General features: G+C 41.9%; 1 protein-coding gene and 1 long non-coding RNA gene across 2 annotated transcripts in view; one reads left to right on the top strand and one right to left on the bottom strand.

Annotated features, from left to right (window-relative positions):
* The window catches only part of LOC122808409 (zinc finger protein OZF-like), a 283,089-nt gene extending 274,998 nt beyond the window's left edge, over positions 1-8,091 (bottom strand). Inside the window, exon 1 of the mRNA XM_044079375.1 lies at positions 7,891-8,091. Within this exon, the coding sequence (XP_043935310.1) occupies positions 7,891-7,902 (12 nt within the window). The 5' untranslated portion in view covers positions 7,903-8,091. The remainder of the gene's footprint in view (positions 1-7,890) is intronic.
* A 5,499-nt stretch (positions 8,092-13,590) lies between these two features.
* On the top strand, positions 13,591-16,616 carry LOC122813473. The gene is made up of 3 exons (XR_006366692.1): positions 13,591-13,658; positions 14,934-14,935; positions 16,564-16,616. It is a non-coding gene; the product is annotated as an uncharacterized LOC122813473 (long non-coding RNA).
* The last annotated feature ends 1,556 nt before the right edge of the window (positions 16,617-18,172 follow it).

Raw genomic sequence — 18,172 nt, 5'->3', positions numbered from 1 at the left:
GCATGGGGGGGTATGCAAAGCCTTGCATGGTCTCATTTCTTTTTTCATTCGTTTGAACACAATGAGGCACGTGAGGTGTACTCACTCAAATTAACTGCAACTGCTGTGCACACATATAACTTATAATCTGGATGTACAACACTTCTAACAGTAATTACACATCCTACAGCAAGTTTAGCACATTAGGCAGAGGAACTATTTTATACCAAAAATAAAAAAAAGTGTTTTGTAATAAAAAATACAACACAATTTAACAGTCCATTGTCCAATAAGAATACTGCCCAACAAGGTGTGTATTACTGGGTAAATAACACCCTTCCAGGATAGGCATTAACACATAACACAATAACACATACTCTGTCTGGGATTGCTGCTTGCGTATGCTACCTGCCCCAGGGTTTAACATTGCTAGCACTAGAATGTGGAGGGCGCTGGTGAGAAGAAAAGACCGATGCTCTGCTCTCTCATCCCTAGAATTGGGTGTTGGACTTATTGTAGTTAAACATCCTCTTACAGACGCCAAGGAGGTTATGCAGCCATGTTTCATATACATAGATGGGTCCACTTCTTAATTTCAAAATATCACAATCCCGAGATTCATAAAATCGAAGCCACAATCTCAAGGTTGTAAAATCTCGAAATTAAGAAGTAAACTAAAAAAAAAGAAAAAAGAAGACAAAGTAAAAGAAGTTTTCGCAGGGGGGGGCACCTGCACCCCCTCACACCCTCTGCAACTTAACTATACTAAGTCCAATATTGTGCTACAGTGAAGAGAGTGGTAATGGACATCGTTACACACTGCAGAACAGGAACACTACTGTTCTCTTCACTGCAGCAACATCTCACAGTTAGGGTATTTAAGTAGCAGGGGATGTGGGGGGTGCAGCAGGGCTTCCCCCCTGCAAAAACATGGTTTTACATCTTTTCTTTTCTTGTTTATTTCTTAGTTTCAGGATTTCACAACCTCGAGATTATGGCTCAGATTTTATGAATCTCAGGACTGTGACATTTCGAAATTAAGAAGTGGACCCACAAAGACACACCCTTGACTGCAAACTGGATGGGCCCAAAGATAGCCAACACTGAACAATAAAGGACTACAGCCTAATTGGATATAATAAAATGAAAATGGAAAAAAATTGCAAAAGGGTCTCTGGAGAAGACGCCTGAATCAACAGGCCATTTAAGTAAGGACAAATAGAGATTCCTCAAAGCCTGCAAGGAGGAATCACAGGAGCAATGCATTTGATGAATACCCACGTGGTGGTAGACAGGCCAAAGAGCAAAGCAGAGAACTGAAAATGTCAGGAAGCAACAAAGACACAAAAACTTCCTGAAAAGAGGATGGATCGGAATATGGAGACAAGCATCCTTGAGATCCAGAGACACCATATAGGCCTGAAAGATCAAGAGAGGAAACACAATCTGATGGGACAACATCTGAAAGGAAGGTACTTTTAGAAAAGTGTTTAGATGACAAGAGTTCCAGAATAGGTCTCCAAGTGCCCTCTTTTTTGGGCACTAGAAACAGTATGGAGTAGAGCACTTTCCCCCTTGAAAACATTTTTATTCTTAAATTTGACACATTGGTACCCAAGGGCTTAAACAGGGAATGTGATTGAAAAGTCCTTTTGTAACTGAAGTGTTTTTATTGGTTATTTAATTAATTAATGGTTGTAATTAATGTTTTACATAATGGAAGTGTTTTTTCTTTTTGTATAAAATTTCAAGAAGGCTGTGTTTGCTGAGGAGCCAGAGTATTTGTGTGCTATTAAATTTTATTATTCAGTTCATGTGCAGTCCATGCTTCACTAGTTTTTGTGGTTATATTTTGGTATTTCATCTCTGCTGTGTCATTGGTTTACCTCCTGAATAGTAGCCTGAGTCAAGAGATTTTGAAGAACCTTTGGAAAAAAGGCAAGTTGCTCCTGAGGAGGCTGAGAAATACCCATAAAAAGGAGGGTGGGATTTCCACACCATGAAGTACCTCTGACAAATAATCAGCATAACCCAAGAATCCTGAGTGAGCTGAAATCAAACAGGAAGAGAAAGAGAAAGTTGAGAAAAAGGAGTGACGCTGGGAAGAGATGGGGAGTCATACAGCACCTAGTTTGTCCAGAAAGGAAAGCTTCAGAGTCCCTGAAAACTGAGAAGCCTTAGCAGCAGGATTCCATTTGTCACTCTTACTACCTTTAATAGAGAGGTGGGACTGCCTACGAACAATGGCAGGATTAGCGGGGTAGTTTCTCTTAAATTTAGGCACAATTAAAACAAACATCTTTAAGCTACTATAAGACCTCACCCTTATCATGAAAGGGCTTAAGCCAGCAGCAGTTTCCCCAAATTAAAGTTCAGAATCCGGAGGAGCATCCATCAACTTAGCATTAATATCATCAGGTAGAGGTTAAAGCCTAAGCCAAGAATACCTCATCATCACCGACTCAAAAACAGCAAACCTAGAAGCGGCATCTGCTGCATCATAACAACATTTACTAGAATGATGAACGACTTGAGAGGAAGGCCCTAGCCAGGAAAGAGCAGAAGTTTTACACTTGGGGAGTCTGGAAAATCAGAAATAAGTTGACAGGCTTGAGAAAGTAGAGCCAACACATACCTAGACATATGGGTCTGACAATTAACAATGCTAAAAGCTAGGGTAGCAGAAGTGTAAACGTCTTACCCAACCTTTTCATAGTTCTGCTATCCTTGTCAGAAGACAATAACTTGAGTGAAAGAAGCAGCTGAGATGACTTATCAAAGGCTACAGACATGACAGACGTATCAGCAGCAGGACATTTATATAGGAAAGAACAATCCTTAGGCACCCTATAAAGCCTGCCATGCGTCTTGGGAGCAGGGGGGCAGAGAATCAGGTGCATGAGAGGCCTTGGAAAAAGCATCCAGCAAAGCAGCCAAAACAGGGGGAATAGCAGCAGGTTTAGGGGAGTCAAACTGCAGCAACTCATAGTACCTCTTATGGATAGCAGAGAGCTGCACACAATCCCACTTAAAAAAAACATAATCCTAGAGACCGTGTCCCCAAAGGAATATTCCTCAAAAGGAACATCTGGACTAATAGATTCCTCCTCCTCTGATACATAGTCTAAAGGAGAAGGAATCTGAGTAGAATAAATCAGGCATTCATTATCCAAATCTGACTCATCCTCAGATGAATCCTGTTCTCTAGGCTTTTTAATGGGAGTAGAGGGCCAAGGAAGAGCAGGAAATGAAATCCTGGAGGAAGCTTTACGGACATTACAGCAGCAAATCACACCTGAGTGAAGGCCTGCCACTCACTTTGTGGATCTTAAAGAGCAGAAGAAACATGTTTTTCTTCTTTAATGGAATGTCTCTCCAGAAAGGCGAGAAGGCTCAGACCCAGGACAGCAGTTGAGAATTGCAAAATGAACTTTTTCCCTAACCAAAAACTGAAGAACTTACCTAAGCCCCTCAGAACAAAATCAGTCGTAGTTCCCCCTGAATGTACAAGACAGACGCCTGCAAAGCCTCTTCAGGTGTGCTGCCATCTGGACCCTCACTGGCCTCTAACATGATTGCAACAGAGAAATCCAACAACACAGCCGGGTGAGCTTACAGGTTTGTAATGACCTCAGAAGAAACAGCTGGCGAAGGCTGGACAGTACCTTTTCACCTTCTTCTTCCCTAACAGCTGACCCTCGAGGGGTTCATTCCATCGTATCTTTAGCGAGAAGCTTAAGGCACTGGTTTCCAAGCTTCAAGGAAAGGGAGGAGAGTCTACTGTGAAGGGTTCTTGGAATGAACGTCTGACAAACGGAACAAGACGTGTGGTGAGGAGAAGCTCCTAGACAAAAGACACTTATTATGGTGGCCTTATGGGGAATCTGTCTCCCACACTGGCATTTACCATTCCTGGATGACATTAACCCCAAAGAGCACAAAAAAAGTAAGAAAAAACAAAATCCCCAATGGGACTACAAAAGAAGTCCGCAAACAGGTACAGGTAGTCACTGGAAATGAAAACGTGATCAAGTGACCGAAAACGGAGAAAGGTAAACAGACCGACAGTAAGAAGATATCTTCACGCTGGTGGCAAAGACCTTCGGATTACAGTAGACTTGACCATCACCTTTATCCTACACTATGCTAGTAGTGTTCAGGCGACATTCACTGTACCTTTTAAAAGCAACAAGTAGTCTTTGGAAGACTGGCCAAACGTTCGGTATTCCATGGCAGGGAATCCCCACCTGGTAAGAACACTGCAGCAGTGAATGTAAAGACATCCACTATATCGTTCTGTATACCACATAATCAGAATACTGGATGAATATTTATGTGGTCAGTGAGGACATCACCATGAGGGGTTCCGCCTGTGTCCCTCACTGACAGGGCCAACAGGTGTTGACTGAGGTTCCTTTTTGGGGATTAACTCTTGGCTAGGCTTGTAAGGGCCACAAAGCCACTAGCCTAGTAATCTCCTATGATGAATATTCAATCATTATCTGTTCATCTCACCAGGTGTTATGTGGTGGGTGGTGTTTAGGCAGGATTTTGCTACTGCACATCCAGGGGGTTACAACAACATCCCGCCCCCACCCCAAACAAAAAAGACCACAGTGAAGAACTTCTCTAAAGCAAACTTCACACTACTCAAGACTGGTGTGGTATCCTTCAAGGCCCCTGAGCCAGTGGAAACCACAACCCAAGCTGCGGAAGCCCTTACAAATGCCTTCTATGAACACCTCCAGGACTGCATGGATGAGGCAATCCCAAATAAAACCAAGACTCTTTCCACAAAGGGCAAACGTCCAGTCTGGTGGACCCCAACCATTAACAAACTTTACAATAAGAGGAGAAAGCTATTACATGATAGAACAAAATCCATAAAAGGAAGTCACCCCTGATCATTATTAGTAAAAAATACGAGCACTCATAAAATCAACTAAGGCCAATTTTGAGAGAAAAATTGCCATGGATTCAAAGGACAATCATAAGGCCTTTTTCAGCTATGTTAGGAACCTGGGTGGAAACTCCCAGATATGCTCAGAATTAGTCTAAAATGATACAAAAATCACTGAACCCACAGACATTGCCAACATACTGGCAGACAGGTTCAGTGCAAACTTCACCCCTCTCCCCACGTAAAGGAGAGATAACTATCCCAGCGGAGTGTAGCCTCCCAGACATCTCAAATGCACAGGTGAAAGCTGCTCTCTCTAAAGCTAAAAACACAGCATCAATGGGACCGAATAGTGTCCCCGGCTGTGTGTTACATAAGCTAAATGAGGAATTAAACCTGCACATAAGGCAGCTGTTTAATCTCAGCCTTACCACAGGATACGTGCCCACGGAATGGCGTACGGCAACTGTGGTCCCACTCCACAAAGGCGGTGCCTCTACGGACCCTGGTAATTACCGCCCCATAAGCTTAACAAGTCTACTCTGCAAAGCTATGGAGAGGATCATAATGGAGCTCATAAACAAAGATATAGGGGACTTGCAGACATTGGACCCGACCCAGTTTGGCTTCGACAAGGGCAGATCATGCCTTTTGAACTTGGTCGACTTCTTCAAAACAGTCACCAAGGCCATTGATGAGGGAAAGGCAGTCCATACAGCCTACCTTGACCTTGCAAAGGCTTTCGACACAATACCCCACTCGGGTATTGTAGAAAAACTTACCAGATTAAATGTAAACCCATATGTCACAAGATGGGTTGCAAACTGGCTTAAGGACAGAACCCACAGGGTTAGAGTTGCTGGCGCTATGTCAGACTCCAAGCCGGTCACAAGTGGTGTCCCACAGGGCTCGGTCCTTGGCCCCCTATTGTTCGGCATCTACTTCTCAGAAGTACAGGCCAACATGGGAGGACTTTGGCTGACAAAGTTTGCAGACGACTGCAAACTGGGCGCCATAGTGGAAAGTGCATCGGACACGGATATCCTTCAGAAGGGACTCATGGAAACAGATAGCTGGTGCCAGAGCCATGGCCTGAAGATAACGCCAAAAAATGTACAGTCATACCCTTCGGGAAAAACAAGGTAACCCCAAGCTACCATATAATTGGCAATCCACTAAGCACAGAAGAGGTTATCAGGGACCTGGGGACCCAGGTTGACAGTGGCCTTTCTTTTGACACTCACGTTGCTAAAGTGGTTAGAAAGACCTTCTACATTGCCCACCTGATCATGAAGGGATTCACATCCAGATCTAGTGAGGTCATTGTTCCCCTGTACTCTTCACTTATCAGACCAATGATCGAGTACAATGCCCCATTCGGGATGTATCTCACCCGACATCTGCAGCAATTGGAGAGACCTCAAAAGTTCCTCACCAAAAGGATAAAGGGACTCCAAAATCTGTCATATGCTGCCAGATTGAAGAAACTCCAGCTCTATTCAGTCGCATACCGTCTGCTCAGAGGTGACATGTGCCTGACATACAAGGCCATGTCCAACCCGGAATTAATGGACATGCTCCACCTCAAAAAATCCAAATCCACCAAAACCACTAGAGCAAGCAACTTAAACCTTAGCACGGATATAAATAGGACATGCTGGAGGGATAGATTTATCACTCAGAGACTCCCTATGCTGTGGAATAAAATCCCGGTCCATGTGAGGCAGAGCACCTCGCTGGCTCTGTTCAAGAGAAATCTTGACCTGTGGATGGGAGATCGTAGGTTTACCCAGGGAATCATCTCTGTCACTGCTGGACAGAGGCACAACAAACTAATGGGTACAGTATTTTTTCATATAAGGGGTGGCATAAGCCACAAAACTTTGGGCTAGGCTTAAAAATGCCTTGGGGCAGATAGCCTAGTATAAACCTATGAACCTATGAACCTATAACCCTGAAATGTACCTCTGGTCTGGAACCTCTCTCTCTGTTAGACAGAGGCAACCTGTAAATGCTTGACTATCTATGCCCAAGCTTACAAATAACCCTTAAAATAACCCTAGGTTCATAGGTAGTTACTAGGCTATTGACCCGATGGTGTTTACAAGCCTTGCCGTGTAAACCCAATATAATACTAGACAAACCCAATATAAAGGATCTTGCCTAAAGTCAAGATCTTAGTTAGCAATTACTGCTCATATCTAGGAGGGTCACGGATGAAATCTCCGGCAGGAATTTATGGTTTCCCATCTAGGCTATGCTTAAACAGGGTCAGAGAGTGGCTGTGTTTGATGTGAATTGGTAGGCTATTCCAGAGGACTGGTAACCTCTGAGAGACATATCTGTCTCTCCAGCAGGTCCTATTTATGTCGCAGGCCAGATTAAGATCCCTGGAGCGGGTGACCCTTGTCCAATTTGACTTGCGGATGGGTATCAAAGCTTATCAGATACATTGGGGAACCATAGCTAAACTTTAAAAGGCCCCTTGGAGTCAATGTAGTAATTACCTATGACAGTTAAAAGATGTTTCATTCAGACAATGAGAAAGAAACAATGTAATCTCTTTTCCCTTGGAAGACAAAACTGTGTCTTAAAACATTTTTCAGTCTGAGTGACAGATAATGTACAGATTCAATGTGATACAGATCTTTTATATTTACAAATTTTGAATTTCTTTAACACAGAAAAAATAAACCAGCCTCATGTACCTGCAAAGTTATACCTTCTGGTTTACAGCAGTCCTAAAACACAACATCTGCTGCTATCTAGGTTTTACAAACAAAAAGACAGAAAATATTTAGTTCGTGGAACCAAATCTCCCTCAAAGCTCTGTTTGCACTATGCATTTTTTTAACTTTAAATGTTAAAAGTTTGTCTTCTATATCGAAACTGCTTGACAGAAATATATCCTGCTATTTTTTGCAATTTAAGGACTAGAAAAAAATGCTAGAACTGTGATCTCACTAAACAAATGTCGTATGCACCATGTGACTTAAACAAACATCACCTACCTTCAGTTTCATTGCTCTGTTTTACTAGCACCACAACCTGCACTTCTCAGAAACACAGACAGACGTATTAATCCCAGTTGTATGAGAATTCACTTGCAAACAACTCCAGAACCAAATAACCTCTGAACACTAGCATTTACTTCCTGTTCAAAGGCTCACCATTAACCTTTTGTTTTGTAAAGATGTACCCTCCTGAGTGCCTTTCTGAGCATGCTCAGATGTTGGCTGGGGGAGGGGTGCGTATAGGAAGCATTTTGGAAAGAGGCTCTGTAAGGAGAGTGCAGCTCAAACAGTTAACCATTTCATTCCAAAACCGCAGATTTTTATGATGCACTGTGATCTGAATGCATTAAATGTTTAGTGATTTTGATGCATCTGTTTTGCACTTCCAGTCTCAAGTTCACTGCAGCAGTAAGTGATAGCTTACAAGTTTTATATATCTAATTACACACTAACAACTTTACTTTAATATCTCTTGAATGATGTATGACGTAAACAAAAACAAAATCAGTTGTATGGAATACATTCTGCACACTGAATACAGCTGTAGACTCACAGAGACTCTGATATATTAAACAAATAGCAACTTTGTCAGTGTTAAACTCAAGTGTTTGGTGTGGTAAATGAAACAAACTTCAAATAAACAAATGTCACAGGAAAAAGGGATATAAGATACATATTGGATTAAAAACAGTAGCTATACGTAAGGCACTATATACATAACTCATACAGTTTTACTTATATTAGTAGATAGCATCTTGCATACCTCTCATCTGTCCCAGATTTTTGCAGAAAGTGCAGAATTTTGCCTCATACATTTGATCTGTTCCTCTTACAATTTGTAGTTTTCTGGCAAATCATTGAGGATTGAAGTCACTAAACAAAGACAGACATTTGACTTTTAAACTTTATATCCTTCAGAAAATGCATGCTAACACAACATCTTTTAATGTATCAACTTTCTAAGTTTATAAAAAACAATATTTTATTTAGTTATTTATTTATTTAAATGTGTTGACCGGGAGTATCCGGCTGGACGTAGGTCCATTTTCAGTGGAGGCCCAGGGAGAAAAGCTCCACAGTTAAAATAAACAGACAATATTTACATTGGATGCATAGTGATTAACAATTTACATACAACATATTTACAGATGAAGAACACAGTACATCAGTAGACAAATAGAATCTTTATCTGTGAAGTGCATAACAGACATTAACAAATGTTACAAGAAGAAGAAGTTTGTGCTGTATAATAAGTACTGGCTTATGAGCATCTGAGCTTGCTATAATCAAGGTAGTTAGTGGAGTGGAAAGAAAGGTAGTGGTTGGATGGGGTGGGTGATATTAGAGTGGGAGTTGCAAGGGCATAACCAGCATGTTTTTAGTTGCGCTTTTAGTAAAGTTTTGAAGTGGGTGCATGATGGTACGGAGGTAATTGTGGGTGGGAGGGAGTTCCATAATTTGGCTATGGCGCAAGAGAATAGTGCTTCACCAACATGGTTATTGGCTTTAGTGATCTGCAAGTGATTTTTGCTGCTGGATTTCAGTGGTCTGGTGGTGCGATATTTAAAATGTGTCCCTTTTTGGGGGCCTTTGTCCCCCTCATTATTTTTGACTTTGTCCAGATTTTTTGTGCTAAGAGACCGAGGGCTATGCTTGCTGTCTCTTTCATTTCATTTTATCTTTTTAAAATGTTATTTTCTAGACTGACAAGGAGCCTGCATGGTTTAGGTTCATAGGTTCATACTAGGCTATCTGCCCTAGGTCATTTATAAGCCAAGCCAGAGTGTGTTTGGCTTTCGCCACCCATTTTAAATTAATTTTGCTATGCCCTTTTTCGAGGTTAGTATACTGTGCCTCTGTCTAACAGTGACACAGTGATACCGGGGTAAACCTACGATCTCCCATCCACTCATCAAGATTCCTCTTGAAGAGAGTCAATGAGGGACTCTGCCTAACCTGGACTGGGATTTTATTCCAGAGTGAAGGGAGCCTCTGGGTTATGAATCTGTCCCTCCAGCATGTCCTATTTATTTCAGTGCTGAGGTTCAAGTCTCGGCGCATAGCTCGATGGGATTTGGATTTTCTGAGGTGCAACATGTCCATTAATTCGGGTTGGACATGGCTTTATCGTCAGGCACAGATCGCCTCTGAGCAGGCGGTATGCCACTGAGTAGAGCTGGAGTTTCTTTAACCGGGCATCATATGGCATCTGTTTGAGCCCTTTGATCCTCTTGGTGAGGTACTTTTGGGGTCTTTCCAGTTACTGCAGGTGTCTGGTAAGGTACATCCGAAAAGGGGCATTGTACTCAATTATGGGCCTGATGAGGGATGAGTAAAGAGGCACGATGACCTCCCCTGATCTAGATGCGAATCCCTTCATGATTAGGTGGGCTATATAAAATGTTTTTCTAACCACTTTGGCCACGTGGTTGTCAAATGAGAGATTGCTATCAACTTGGGTCCCCAGGTCCCTAATTACTTATTCCATACTTAATGGATTACCACCTATGTGGTAATTTGTGGGCACTTTGTTTTTGCCAAAGGGTATGACTATACACTTTTTGGCATTTAGCTTGAGGCCATGGAACTGGCACCAGTTGTCTGTTTCTATGTGGCCCTTTTGGAGGATGCTTGTGTCGGCTGGAGAGTCGATTATGGTGCCCAGTTTGCAGTCATCTGTGAACTTGGTCAGCCACAGTCCTTCCGTGTTGGCCTGTACCTCCGAGAAATATATACCAAACAAGAGAGGTCCGAGGACTGAGCCTTGTGGGACGCCACTTGTAACTGGTTTGGAGTCTGACATGGCTCCAGCAATTCTAACCATGTGGGTTCTGTCCTTGAGCCAGTTTGCAACCCATCTAGTGACATAGGGGTTTATATTTAAGCTGGTGAGCTTACCTATAATGCCTAAGTGGGGTATTGTATCGAAGGCTTTTGCGAGGTCCAGGTAGGCTGTGTAGACCACCTTCCCCTTGTCAATGGCCTTGGTGACTGTTTCAAAAAAATGGACCAGGTTTAAGAGGCAGGATCTGCCCTTAACAAAGCCGATCTGGGTAGGATCTAGTGTCTGTAGGTCCCCAATATCTTTATTTATGAGGTCCATGATGATCCTTTCCATAGCTTTGCAGACCAAGCTAGTCAGGCTTATGGGGCGATAGTTTCCAGGATCTGCTGAGGCACCACCTTTGTGGAGAGGGACCACTGTTGCTGTACGCCACTCTTTCTGTAGTAAGGCTGATAATGAACAGTAGTTTTATGTTTGGGTTTACCTCTTCTTGGAGTTCATGTAGAATGCAGCCTGGGACACCGTCTGGTCCCATTGATGCTGTGTTTTTTACTTTGGAGAGGGCGGCTCTTACCTGAGCATCTGAGATGTCAGGGGGGCAGCACTCTGCTGGGATAGATATTTGCCCTTTTTGTGGGGAGGGGGGGAGAAGTTTGCACTGAACCTGTCAGCTAGGATGTTGGCAATGTCTGTGGGTTCGGTCTATTTTTTGTCATTTTGGACTAATTCTGAGCATATCTGGGAATTCCCACCCAGGTTCCTAACATAACTAAAGAAAGCCTTGTGATTATCCTTAGTGTCCTGTGCAATTTTTGTCTCTAAGCTGGCCTTAGACGATTTTATGAGTGCCCATAGTTTTTTGCTAATACTGACTAGAGATGCCTTCCCTTTTTGGGATTTTGCTCTATCATGTAATAGCTTCCTCCTTCTATTGTATAGTTTGTTTATGGCTGGGGTCCACCAGACAGGACGTCTGCCTTTGGAGGATTGGGTCTTGGTTGTATTTGGGATTGCATGATCCATGCATTCCTAAAGGTGTTCATAGAATGTGTTTATAAAGGATTCTGCGGTCTGGGCCATATTTTCCACAGGCCCGGGGGCTTTGAAGGATTTCACCTTGGTTTTGAGGAGTGTGAAATTTCCTTTACAGAAGTTTTTCGCTGTGATTTTCTGGGCATGGGGTGGGTCGGGATGTGAATATCCAGTGAGATTACTTTATGGTCTGATCTTAAACAAAATAAAACTCTCTAAAACCACAAAAAAAGTAAACGGAGGCTACAAATCACGCCAGCCAAACGGATTCAAATTTCTTTTACTCAGTAAGTGCTTTCATGCAAAACATTGCTTGCACTTCTTCAGACAAAGTAAAAATGAAACACATTACATTTTATAATACCAAGTGCTTAAACCAAGCCCACAATTAATTGAATAATTAATTGATTTGCTTGATTAAACCAACTATTTAGCAACCATAAAATACTTAGCTTAAAGGTACAAACATACATAAAAAACGTATAAAAAAATATATATATATATATATATATATATATATATATATATATATATATATGTATATCTATAGTCCTATACATCTATTAATTAAACCAACTACTTAACATATACTTATAAACTATAACTTATTTTAATTATTATTATAATTTTAATTTAATTTGTTGTGTATATATTATGCTAACCAAATCCATCCTTGTATGTACACACAAATACATATGCATCGTGTTAAACATAAAAATAAAGTATTTAATCATTAGAATATTTTCAAGATCTAAATGTTTATGCATAAAAATACTGCACATTTAGAATTCAACTATCTCTCTAAAGCTTTGATGTTAAGCAAACATTTGATGCCCAAGCATTTGATGGATTTTTTGGCTAAGCATGTTATGGATAATGATTCCCATAGTTTTTTGTTTAATATCGTAGAAAAAGTGGACAAGAATCCTAGAGGGGGGCCATGGTATTTAAAATTACAAGAACGTGAACTTCTCTGGCAATTAAAAACTAATGCCTATTTCTATCCAGGCATTAATGATACATGTTCCATCAAATGTTTGCTGACTACCTTAGTAGTACTACTAAGTACTTACCTAAGTAATACTACCTTAATCTGTGCTGCACAAAACATTCCCACCCTCCTGCAAACAACTCAACTAGCATTCGCTGAGATTGAAAACTACCTAACCAAAGCCCAACTTATCCTCAATCCAAAGAAAACTCAGCTTATGTTTATAACCAGTTCTAACAAAAACACTGATAGTCAATTCACTATCTAATTCACAAATGCAACTCTAATCGCTCCAGTGGCACAAGCTAAGCTCTTGGGAATAACCATAGATTCCCACCTAAAATTTGATAGTCATCTCAACTTAACTATTAAAAATGTACATGCCAAACTGGGATCACTCTACTGTATCAAACCATTTCTTACCAACAACACAAGATCAGCCATTGCTCGCTCCCAACTTCTATCCACCCTACTCTATGCATCTCCCATTCTGACTAATCTCAACAAAACTGAACTAAGCAAAATGGAAGCCTGCTATAACAGAATTGCCCGCTTTGCTGCAAATTGCTCATACAGTACTCATCACTGTACTGCTTTGAGACAGCTCCACTGGCTTGAACTGCCCAACCTCCTAACCTACAATCAGCTCTGCCTCTGTAATTTGATCTATTACCTCCCCAATAAGTGTCCTGCCCTCAAAAACCTAGTACAACATCACTCAGCCAAAAGACCTCTTAGATCATCAAGCAAACTACTACTAGAAGTCACCAACAGCTACAACAGCTTTGGAGATGCACTATATAGTAGTTCAGTGGCTAAAAAATGGAACTCTCTCCCCACTAGCATTCAAGACACATTGTCCAAAGCATCCTTTAAAGACCTCATCAGGCAACATCTCAAGCAAAGTTGGCAGTGCCATGACTGCTCCCCAGGCTAGTGAAAGTGGATAAGGTACACGTACTAAACCTAGAGTACGAAGAAGAAGAGGAGGGGGAAGGCATGCCCGAAGGCAGGAAGAGAGGAGGAAGGTTAGGAGTGTAGCAGTGAGGGTAGGAACTTTGAATGTTGGCAGTATGACTGGTATAGGGAGAGAGCTAGCTGATATGATGGAGAGAAGGAAGGTTGATAAACTGGGCGTGCAAGAGACCAGATGGAAGGGAAGTAAGGCCAGGTGTTTAGGAAACGGGTTCAAATTGTTCTATCATGGTGTGGATGGCAGGAGAAATGGGGTAGGGGTTATCCTAAAGGAACAGTATGCCAAGAGTGTTTTGGAGGTGAAGAGAGTGTCTGACAGAGTGATGTTTATGAAGCTTGAAATTGATGGTGTAATGATGAATGTTGTTAGTGCATATGCTCCACAAGTTGGGTGTGCGATGGATGAGAAAGAAAAATTTTGGAGTGAGTTGGATGAAGTGATGGTAAGTGTGCCCAAGGGTGAGAAACTAGTGATTGGAGCGGACTTCAATGGGCATGTTGGTGAAGTGAACAGAGGGGATGAGGAAGTGATGGGTAGGTATGGTGTTAAGGAGAATGCAGAAGGTCAGATGATTGTGGATTTTGCGAAAAGGATGGACATGGCTGTGGTGAATACGTATTTTAAGAAGAGTGTGGAGCATAGGGTGACGTACAAGAGTGGAGGAAGATGCACACAGGTGGATTATATCCTATGTAGGAGGGCCAGTCTGAAGGAGATTGGAGACTGTATAGTGGTGACTGGGAAAAGTGTAGTTAAGCAGCATAGAATGGTGGTCTGCAGGATGATGTTGGTGATCAAGAAGAGGAGGAGGAGTGTGAAAGCAGTGCCAAGGATTAAATGGTGGAAGTTAAAAAAGGGTGATTGTGAGGTGGAGTTCAGGGAGGAGTTAAGACAGGCACTGGGAGGCAATGAAGACTTACTGAATAGCTGGGTAACTACAGCAGAGCTAGTAAGGGAGACTGCTAGGAAGGTGCTTGGTGTGACATCTGGACAGAGGAAGGAGGACACGGAGATATGGTGGTGGAATGAGGAAGTACAGGAGAGTATACAGAGGAAGAGGCTGGCGAAGAAGAAGTGGGATTGTCAGAGAGATGAAGAAAGTAGACATGAGTATAAGGAGATGAGGCACATGGCAACGAGAGAGGTGGCGAAGGCTAAGGATAAGGCATATAGAGAGTTGTATGAGAGATTGGACACTAAAGAGGGAGAAAAGGACCTGCACCGATTGGCTAGACAGAGGGACAGAGCTGGGAAAGATGTGCAGCAGATAAGGGTGATAAAGGACAGTGAGGGAAACTTACTCACAAGTGAGAAGAGTGTGTTGAGTAGATGGAAAGAGTACTTTGAAGGGCTGATGAAGGAAGAGAGAGAAGGTTGGATGATGTGGGGATATTGAATCAGGAAGTGAAACAGATTAGCAAGGAGGAAGTAAGGACAGCCATGAAGAGGATGAAGAATGGAAAGGCTGTTGGTCCAGATGACATACCAGTGGAAGCATGGAGGTGCTTAGGAGAAATGGCAGTGGAATTTTTAACCAGATTGTTTAATGAAATTTTGGAAAGTCAGAGGATGCCTGAGGAGTAGAGAAAAAGTGTTTTGGTACCTATCTTTAAGAATTAGGGTGATGTGCAGAGCTGCAGTAACTACAGAGGGATAAAACTGATCAGTCACAGCCTGAAGTTATGGGAAAGAGTAGTGGAAGCTAGGTTAAGAAGGGAGGTGATGATTAATGATCAGCAGTATGGTTTCATGTCAGGAAAGAGCACTACAGATGCAATATTTGCTCTGAGAGTGTTGTTGGAGAAATACAGAGAAGGGCAGAAGGAGTTGCATTGTGTTCTTGTGGACTTAGAGAAAGCATATAACAGGGTGCCAGACAGGAGTTGTGGTATTGTATGAGGAAGTCGGGAGTGGCAGAGAAGTATGTAAGAGTGGTGCAGGATATGTACAAGGGTAGTGTGACATTGGTGAAGACTGCGGTGGGAGTGACAGATACATTTAAGGTGGAGGTGGGATTACATCAAGGATCAGCTCTGAGCCCTTTCTTATTTGCAGTGGTGATGGACAGGTTGACAGATGAGATTAAACAGGAGGCCTCATGGATTATGATGTTTGCAGATGACATTGTGATATGTACTGAGAGTAGGGACCAGGTTGAGGAGACCCTGGAGAGGTGGAGATATGCTTTAGAGAGGAGAGGAATGAAGGTCAGCAGGGCTGAAACAGAATATATGTGTGTAAATGAGAGGGAGGGTACATGAACGGTGAGGATGCAGGGAGTAGAGTTGGTAAAGGTGGATGAGTTTAAGTACTTGGGATCAACAGTTCAGAGTAATGGTGAGTGTGAAAGAGAGGTGAAGAAGAGAGTACAGGCTGGGTGGAGAAGAGTGTCAGGAGTGATTTGTGACAGACGGGTACCAATAAGAGTGAAAGGGAAGGTCTACAAGTGGGTAGTGAGACCAGCTATGTTATATGGGTTGGAGACGGTTGCATTGTCGAAAAGGCAGGAGTCAGAGCTGGATGTGGCAGAGTTAAAGATGTTAAGATTTGCACTGGGTGTGACTAGGATGGACAGGATTAGGAATCAGTATATTAGAGGGTTAGCGCAGGTTGGACAGTTTGGAGACAAAGCAAGAGAGGCGAGATTGCGTTGGTTTGGACATGTGCTGAGGAGGGATGCTGGGTATATTGGGAAAAGGATGCTAAGGATGGAGCTGCCAGGTAAGAGGAAAAGAGGAAGGCCTAAGATGAGGTTTATGGATGTGGTGAGAGAGGACATGCAGGCGGTTGGCGTAAAAGAGCATGATGCAGAGGACAGGAACAAATGGAAACAGATGATCTGCTGTGGTGACCCCTAACAGGAACAGCCGAAAGAAGATGATGAAGACTAAACCTAGAGTACTTGATAATAGTTTTCACTCTTACTCACAAACACTGGCCAATGTACAATGTATGTACTGTACATGTGTGTACTAAGTATGTATTCTACCTATGTTCCAAATTCCAGCTGTACACCACAAACCTATTAATTACCTTTATTTTTAAATTAATATTTTTTTGTTTGTTCTCTCCACTGTAACTGTTTATGTGCCGCATACCACTGTAAAAACATGTCTATTGTAATTTGTGTGTATACTGATCATGTCTAAATATCTAATTGTTTCTGTAATATTTCTATGTGGAGCTTTTCTCCCCGGGCCTCTGCTGAAAAAGGGCCTTTTCAGCTCAGTCAGACACCCCTGGTTAACAAATGTAAAATAAAATAAAATAAAATAAAATAAAATAAATAAATAAATAGTGGGGGGTTGTATTAGCTGAGAGAAACCATGGAGATTTAGGTGGAGGACTGGGTGGTTGCTATTGCAGGATAGCCAACTGATGTTAAAGCCCCCCGAGGATGATAGTTTCTTTGGGAAGGGAGAGACTGGCCCAGTCTAGTATGTTTTCAAGGGGTATATTTTGGCCTGGTGGTAAATAGCACCCTATAATGTTGATTGATTTTTTAGGGTTTAATTTGAGGATGGTGTAAAGTATTTTTCCTTGTCAAACTGGGGAGATGATTTGGTGAGAATTTGGATATTGAGGTGGTGTTTGTACAACAGTGCCACACCTCCTCTTTTTCTGGATAGTCTGTCCTTACGGAGGATATTGTATTCACTTTTGATGTGAGGTTTGCGCCACGATTCGGTTAGGATAAGGATGTCAGGGGAGTAGATGCTTATGTAGGCATGAAGGTCTTGGATTTTATTACAGATGGTTCTGATGTTAAGAGACATAATGAGGAGGTCATTTGGGTTTTTGTTGCTTGTGATTTGGGTAATTGAGGAATTTGGTTGGAAGGGGGTTTGTGGAGATGTTGGTGATTGTGGAGCCAGGGCTGGGGTGCACATCTCCATTGAGAGCAAGTTTAGAGAAAGTGTTGAGAATATGTTTTATATATGCAGTAAAAAAAGTGTTGTATTTTATTGATATTTTGTGTTCAAATGTGGTGGGGGTTTGATAATTGAGTAGTTGTACTGGGAGGAGGTAGTTTGTGGTTGGGGGAGCTGATGTGAGAGTGCAGTGGAAATGGTTGGGGATTATGACTGTAGCTGTTTGGTTGGATGTAATGTAGGCTAGAATAGTGCAGGTGAGGATTGCAACAGTATTACCTAGTGGCATGGTTGCTTTGAGTTAGGATGTGAGATTAAGCAGGTAGGTGGCTAATAACTACGTTATTAAATAAAATGACAGTACAACCAAAAATTGTAATATTAAGACCATATTAACTTTCCCGGTTAACCAATGTAAAATAAAATAAAATAAATAAATAAATATTACATCAAAAAGCATGAAAATCAGTTTCTATCAGCCAATAGACTTTGCAATATAGTGATACGATCCATATTGGTCCCAGGTAATCACCACCTATATGTCCCCTACTTAGATTATACATAAACAAAATTACATAAAGAGGAGTATGTGCACAATATAGTGACACAATCCATATTGGTCC

Source organism: Protopterus annectens, chromosome 1.part1 (assembly GCF_019279795.1).
Source record: "Protopterus annectens isolate FY-2018-M chromosome 1.part1, PAN1.0, whole genome shotgun sequence".
NCBI classification, from domain to species: Eukaryota; Metazoa; Chordata; order Ceratodontiformes; family Protopteridae; genus Protopterus; species Protopterus annectens.
This window is presented reverse-complemented; position numbering and strand designations above follow the sequence as displayed.